We start from the raw sequence: 7,657 nt of genomic DNA, 5'->3' as shown, positions 1-7,657 counted from the left end.
TGAGTATATCACTGGTAGAATGAAAACCCATCCCAGAGTTCGACCCTAGAGCCACTATACTATAGTAGCTTTGCTACGCTAGTATGAGGTCATAGGTTTTATAAATGTTTTTGATTAAATGACCCGACTGGAGTTATACGCGATCAATGACCATCATACTTCTCTATTCTCTGGTTTCGTTCAAGGATAACCTGACTGTGCTTTGTTTAGTTGTTTCATATTTGAAAACCTTCTTGTATCTTGGACTTTTTCTCTTAAGATGTTTTCCTAGTTTAATCCATCAACCTTCAAACCCACAGATAAAGAAAAATGAAATGGTTTTCTTCATATTTGTTGGGTGTTTGGTCTTTATTTATCTTTTTTTTTTAAAGCTTCATTCCATTGTATTCTCTATTTCTTTCTCCCCATTATGTGCATGAGTGTTTCCCTCCGAGTCTCTATTTTGGCCCCCACACTTGAGGTTCCTTCTACGAGTGAAGATCCCAGAAATGGAGCCTGGCCTCTTGTAATTGATAAAACAGCTGGAGTCACCCATTGGTTTAAATGAAGCAGGAGTTGTTAACCGGACTGTGTTCATGGATGCTCTGTTTTGGACCCTAATGAGAATGAAACTGGTTTTGGTTCTATCCTTATGGATCTAAAGGTGATAAAAAAGGTCTAGGGAGAGGATAGAAGAATCATAGAAAATGAGGAGAGAGAAAGAGAGTTGATTTCTCTATTCATTTATAGACGTAGTTCGGTGTTCTCTTCTTTTCTGAATCTGATGTGATTTTCGTTTTCCCGATTGGACTCACAGCTCCATATCGGAATCTCGTCGGAAAACTTGTTGTTTCTTATGGTGAGTTTTAAGCACACAGCCAGAATTAGAAGTTTCAGTTGCCAGAGGAGGTTTGAGTTGGAAATATGGGGATTTTGTGACTTGTAAGGAAAATGAGGGAAATGAAGAGAGGGTGAGCTTTGTGAACGCTTCTCTTATTTCTCCCAAGTGTCCCTTTAACGGCTATTACTCAATTGAATTTGGTGTCTGGCATGACTTATTAATCACATAAGACAAAACTCTGGGATCTTTAGTGAGAACAAGAACTTGGGAAAAAGGCAGCAAGTTGGAAATCTCTGCATTTTAATCTATCCTTTCTCTTCTGCTCATTTTGTTGGTGGACTTAGATGGCCATTCCATCACTGGAACCACATAGTGGAAGCCAAACCTACAAATACCCCTTGCTAATGGAGAGGACAGAAAATCATGGCTCGCGGCCACCGGATCGAATCGGTGCCCGAGCTTCCCCTAGTGATCGGTGATTCAGCCGAGAGCGTTGAGAAAACATCGGCGGCGATTGATATTCTGAAGCAATTCGATGCTTATCTTGATACGGAGAAAGCGAAAGACAGCCACGCTATTCATCCCGGGAAGGGTAAGATGAGGAACCGCCGATACATTTCTAGGAAGGGCCCCTTGATCGTTTACGGCATGGAGGGTGCAAAGCTAGTCAAGGCGTTTCGGAACATTCCTGGGGTTGAGGTCGCTAATGTAGACAGGCTTAATCTTCTGAAACTTGCTCCCGGTGGCCATCTTGGGAGGTTCGTGATTTGGACCAAATCATCATTCGAGAAATTGGATTCAATCTACAGATCCTTCGAAAAAAAACTTCGGAGAAGAAGAATGGGTACTTGTTGCCCCGTTAAAAAATGGTTAATGCTGATTTGGCTAGGAATTCTCAACTCGGTCCTTTCTCCCCTTGCTTGTCTCAATCTCCGGCCAAGAAATCAGGATTTGGGTCTGCCAATTCCGGCCTCGATGCACCCAACTCTCCCCGGATTTTCACTGGCTGCCTCTCCGCCACCGAAATGGAGCTTTCTAAAGATTACACTTGTGTTATATCCCATAGACCCATTCTCTCTCTAACATGGCATGCATGGCCACTTTTGGGTGGCCACTCTTAAAACCCACGTGCCTCAACCCTTTATTTTCATGCATACCTTCAAAAAAAAAAAAACTAACTTTCAAAAACAAAAAATCTCTTTTATTTATTTATTTTTATTATTATTATTATTTTCCCTTGATTTTAAGTAGTTTCCATCTTTTCAATAAAAAAATTCACTGCAATTTTCTTTCCGACAAGACACTTTCAAATTTTCTTCGATTTTTAAAATGTTTTAAAATAAGTATGAATTTATTTTCGTAATTCTTAATTATAGAATTTGTGAAATTAATTCAATAAAAAATAAACAGGTTTTGGTGGGGGGCCCAACATATGTGATTTCCTTATAATTGATTGATTGATTGGTTGATTGCTATACTTGCTTGATTTATTCCATTCTAATACGTGCATGCGATTATTCTGTGATTGTTTGTTAACATTTGTTTTCCTTGAAATAAATCAGTTCACCACTCAGGTACGTTCCTCGCCTCTCATATTCATTTGGGTATTCTGTTTCGAGTTATATTCATTTAGTATCTACGTTCGACTAATCAATTGTCATGATTGCTTCATTTTATTAGTAAAGACCCGTCTTTAGGGACTTAGAGGGGTGCTACGGTCTTAATCGTACCTTCTCGATAAGTAACCTGACCCTCGAAGCTGATTCGGTTTTTCACATACCATCTTTTCCAAAATAAGGAGTCACACTTAAGGTTTTCTTTCTTATTTTGTTTACCCTTTAAAAATAAAACAAAAATAAGTGGCGACTCCAAGTCATTTTTTAAACAAAAAAATAAAATCATTTTTTCAAATGAAAATCGAGCTTAACCATCGAGTGGAAAACGCATGAACGGAAATGCAGAGTCCACATAAAGCTTTCTATTCCTCTTACAATTGAGAGTGCAAATTCTGCAGATTCTGGGGAGTCATCTCAGCTTGGAGAGATAACAGGTGTTTATTCCCAACATGGATTTAAAGTTGCACTCTCCTTACTTCTATCTCCAAGTATGAAGGCAACATTCTTGTAATCCCCATCTGAGCACAAATTCCCATTTCCAATGACATTAAAGTTAACAACAGTAGCCTTCATTTTCACAAAATCTATTTCAACTTGAACATTCATTCTCTCCTTGTTATATAAAAAGAAAATTATGTCCCAAAATTCTTCGCGGACTCCTTTTCCAAAGTCTGAATGTGCGGTAGAATCACTATGCACAAATCTCAAATTACCGTACTCCCCATTCTCTAATTGATCACCCTTCCTTTTGTAGTAATCCCATCAGGAACTGATTTTTCCAAGCTATAATTCACGGTATTTTGGTCCAGCTTTTAGTCCAAGAGACACAGCTCTTTGATGGTCGAACTTCCCTTTATTCTCAGGCAATTCGCGAACATAAATTATGGAAATATCAACAGGCTGAACCATAGCACCAGCTTCGTTGTCTTGTCAGACTGAATATGGTAAACTTAATTCCTAAAGATGTCTCTTCTCTCTTCTATGCCTATTTTAGGCGGCACAAAGCAGAGGAAGGAGATATAATGGTCCGAATTTTGACTGATTCAACCCATTGTGTTTCTGGAACACTGTTAGAGGAACTGGAGGTTATCATGTCTTGTCTTTCTTTCAGATTCAAGGATGCAATCTTTACTGCCAGCACCAGAAGTAACAGCAGCAGCCACAACTACAGGTTCTGCTTGAACTGTTTCAGGTATTGTATCATCTGAGATTAAAAGATCTTTTGGAACTAGACAATTTTGATTATTGGATGGAGTATCATCTTCACCATTAGCACCACTAGCATTGTCACGGATCTGCTGATGGGTTAGTGCAGAACCAGAATTTGCCAAAAACTGATTTGGGACCCCCATCTAGTGAGGAACTCGAAAATAATCAGCATGGTTAGTAACTTCTCGATGAGGATGCACATAAGGCTAAAAATAAGCTATGGTTGCTGGAATAGTCATTCGGCATTGCTACTGTTTCATAGGCTCTTTAAAGCTTATATGAATGCTGCAAATCTTACCAGTATTGATGGCAATTAGCCAAGCTAGTGAGTGCAGCACTTCATTTTTCATGACCAAATCAATCCGATAATAGGTCTCGAATCCAGGCTGGTCATTTCACACAAAGGACCAGTTTAGAAATAGTAACAGAGACCGTTAGCATTCTGTTCATCGGGCAAGGGGTCATACTCTGAGCCAAGGTGATTCAGAAGACTGTCATTGGAAGATAACCTTCATAAATTCTTGGACTAAATCGACGTTACTTAATGAATTATCCTCTCACAGGTTTGTAGTGCTCAAGCGAACAATAGAACTGATCAGACATGGCATGAAACTAAAAATCCATCTCCTTTATTCTTGTAACAGTTTGCGAAGTTTTCTAAATCAATGTCGTCCTACTAGGCTTCAAGAACTCGAGATTTCTTTGAACTTTGTTCAATATAAACTGAGGATTTATTGATGAGAAAAACATCACAGAGCCATGATCCCAGAAATCACAAGACGCCATTCTGTTCAAAACAAAGTACCAAACCTGGCAGTCATGGGAAATTCTTTAATTTCCATCTTGAAGTCTCGTACTGATCTGAAATGCTTTCGGGAATTAGGAACGACGTCTCGAGAAAACCACTCACAACTGGTGCCTGCTGTAGTCGAAAATGTCGAACTGATCAGACATCAATGGTCGTCAGACAACCCGACCAACTTTTCCCACAACTCTTCTAGTCATGAGTAGAAATGTTCAATGGCTCACATCAATTTTCAATGGCTTTTATATCAGAAGAACCTGTGTCTTTAGACTCTTATCTCGAACAAAATAACACATGCAAACTCCCTATATCCATTATCACCAAGAACTGAAGTCCCAACGAGTAGTGTATTATGAACTTTTTGGCAATTGATTTAATTGGCACCTTGGAAATGAGCTTTTGCTAGCAAACTCTAATCACATTAATCTCACGAATTTCTCAAAGGGCACGAGCATTTTTTATGATATGAGAAATGAGTCCTCTTTTGGCAGGCAATAGGATTTGTGTTGAAGAAAAGACATGACCAGCTTCAACCCAAAGTCTTATTATGAAAGTCTCCAGAATTGGATGAAGCTGGTGAATGATGATCATCTTCTTTTCAGTCCCAAAATAGTCATCCTCTATGTCTTGGCTGTATAGGAAACCTTTCTGATTGTAAACCTCGAACAGCGTCACGCATAACCTCCAGTTCTGAACTCCCAGGATACAGTTTCTTCATTAAGCCCTTGTCGTTTCTTCATTATTGATGTCACAGTGATTCAATTTGGGCAGTCAACTCAACATGCTGCATAATTACTTTTTGGGGAGGTGCTCAACTCATTTCAATAGTAAGGATATTTCCCAAAACATTTTAGGAAGTTATGAAGAGGTTTCGCATTAATCGACTCACTGTACCCCGTCAAAGTCATCATATATGCAGCAACATGGTGACCAAAAGATATACTTGTAATGAAAATTAGCAGCAAGTGTAGACCCTCAATTTTGTCCCTTTAGCACATGTCTCTAAGTTCATTTTTAGTGCTCCACAGTAGTTCTTTGGTGGCCCATTACTACTCGTATGACTTACCCTTTTCTGAGTCACCTCAAAAACTTTGGTTAAGGGATTATCTGACCCCTTATTGTGACCTTTGGCAACCCTATTTTAGACTTAGGCTTTTCATTCATTTTTAGGATAGCTTTTAGAGTAGCTCATTTAGGCACCCTAGGTCCACTTAGGCACCCTAGGCCCATTTAAGACACTTAGTTCGTTAGGCACCCACTTAGATCCGTTTAAATACTTCATCGGGCTTAACTTTTATATATGTATAAATAACTTTTTTTTTATTATTATTATTATTATTATTATTACTATTATTGCATGCATTCGATAATTATATTTACTTTGTTTATTCATTTTCATTTTTTTATTTTACTTTTTATTTGTTTATTATTATCATTGTCATTATTATCATTATTACTATTCTCTATTTTTTATCTCTATTTTATTTATTCACTTAATAGAAAATTGTTTGAATTGTTTAGATTTAAAATATGCATACGACCCCCTTTGTTGAAGGACGAAATTACATAATCTAGTCTCTCCTAGTTCTCTAGCTTTTATTTTAAAATCATGTTTTATTCTATTATTTCGATGGGTTTCTTTTCTTTTCTTTTAATTTTTTTTACTTTTATTTTATTTTGTTTTGCATGAGGAGACGAATTGCATGTTTGGGAGCCGGAGGCCCAAAAGGAAATTGCTCATTATACCCTTACTCAGATTCAGCCACGGTGTGTCATTTGAAGATCAGGTGTTAGTTATCAGAGAGAAGCTTGCTGAGTTGTATGAGTCCGAGCAGCAGTGGTCAAGGGCAGCACAGATGCTCAGTGGCATGGATTTAGACTCCACAATGAGGGTTATTGATGATACACTCAGATTGTCGAAATGTGTCCAAATAGCTCGTCTATATCTTGAGGATGATGATGCTGTCAATGCGGAAGCTTTTATTAATAAAGCCTCATTCTTAGTTAGCAACAGTCAGCATGAAGTATTGAATTTACAGTATAAGGTTTGTTATGCTAGGATTTTAGATTTGAAGAGGAAGTTCTTGGAGGCAGCATTACGATATTATGACATATCCCATATTGAGAAACTGCAAATAGGAGATGAGTTGATTGACGAGGAAGCATTGGAGCAAGCTCTATCTGCTGTTGTATCGTGCACAATTTTGGTTGCTGCAGGTTCCTACAATTAAAACTTTGTCAAGAGTGACACCAGCACCTACAAACATATCTTCACTGATGGTGGCAGTAGAGTCTCCCAGAGTCAGCCTTTTGCGAATAGTGATGGCACAGGACCTTTTGGGAGTGGCATCAAGTGCCTCAGTGGACGGAAGCATCCATACTGCCAATAGACCTCTAGTTCTAAAGACATCAGCGAGTGAAGCACAGAACAGAAATTTCCATGTGGCAAATGGGCCTCTAGTTCGAAAGGCAACCAAAGGTTGAAGCGCATCACAAACTGCACAAAATCAATCTCCACGTGGCAGAAATTTAGCCTCATCATGCTGGATTTCAAGGGTGGTGAAACAGTATAAGGAGTGAGAAGAACCGGCTCAAGGAGCAGAGGGGTGGTATAAGACGGAGGGTGGAGAAGATAATGAAGTGCCTCTGCTCTGGAGAGGAATTAAGAGCAGATAAAATGATTCCTTTGTCTGAAATCCTTGCAACCAATGATTATTCAGCAAGTTGTAGTTCTTCTCGAGCTGCTGAGCTTGAGCAAAAGCAAGATATCGGTAATATTGAAGAAGTTGAATCATCTCTCCATGAGAGTGGTTGTTTAAACTACGAGGAAGCAAGAGCATTGTTAGGGAGATACGAATATCAAAAAGGGAACATAGAAGCTGCTCTGCATGTATTTGAAGGAATAGATATTGCTGCAGTGACTCCCAAGATGAAACTCACCCTCGCTAAGAGAGGAGAACGTCGTAAGGAGGCGCTCTCAAAGTGATGCTGCCCCACCTATGTCCATAATTGCTGTTAGTTTACTCTTGGAAACAATCTTTCTTAAAGCAAAGTCATTGCAGGGTCTTGGAAGGTTTAAAGAAGCTGCTCAATCATGCAACGTTATTCTGGACATTGTTAAATCTTCATTACCAGAAGGCTTGCATGTAAACTTTGGTTCTGACTGTAAATTGCAGGAGACTTTAAATAAGGCCATTGAGTTGCTCC

At 38.8% G+C, this 7,657-nt stretch overlaps 2 protein-coding genes across 2 annotated transcripts; both read left to right on the top strand.

Moving 5' to 3' along the window:
• Positions 1-1,243: 1,243 nt before the first annotated feature.
• LOC100241789 (large ribosomal subunit protein uL4-like) lies at positions 1,244-1,903 on the top strand. The gene has a single exon (XM_010648092.1). The coding sequence runs from the start codon at positions 1,244-1,246 to the stop codon at positions 1,901-1,903; it is 660 nt and encodes a 219-aa protein (XP_010646394.1).
• A 4,250-nt stretch (positions 1,904-6,153) lies between these two features.
• LOC100258901 (COP9 signalosome complex subunit 4-like) lies at positions 6,154-7,436 on the top strand. The gene is made up of 2 exons (XM_010648093.1): positions 6,154-6,667; positions 7,171-7,436. The coding sequence occupies exons 1-2, from the start codon at positions 6,154-6,156 to the stop codon at positions 7,434-7,436; spliced, it is 780 nt and encodes a 259-aa protein (XP_010646395.1).
• Positions 7,437-7,657: the final 221 nt, after the last annotated feature.

The sequence above is a fragment of the Vitis vinifera genome, chromosome 1, assembly GCF_030704535.1.
Source record: "Vitis vinifera cultivar Pinot Noir 40024 chromosome 1, ASM3070453v1".
In the NCBI taxonomy this organism is placed as follows: domain Eukaryota; kingdom Viridiplantae; phylum Streptophyta; class Magnoliopsida; order Vitales; family Vitaceae; genus Vitis; species Vitis vinifera.
Note: the sequence above shows the minus strand (reverse complement) of the source record. Positions and strands in the feature narration are given on the sequence as shown.

Excerpts from the sequence above, each read along its gene's own strand:
- LOC100241789 (XM_010648092.1), top strand. The coding sequence starts at position 1,244 with ATGGCTCGCGGCCACCGGATCGAATCGGTGCCCGAGCTTCCCCTAGTG.
- LOC100258901 (XM_010648093.1), top strand. The coding sequence starts at position 6,154 with ATGTTTGGGAGCCGGAGGCCCAAAAGGAAATTGCTCATTATACCCTTA. Across the intron at positions 6,668-7,170 it reads CACAATTTTGGTTGCTGCAG|CAAGTTGTAGTTCTTCTCGA; the intron begins GTTCCTACAATT and ends ATGATTATTCAG.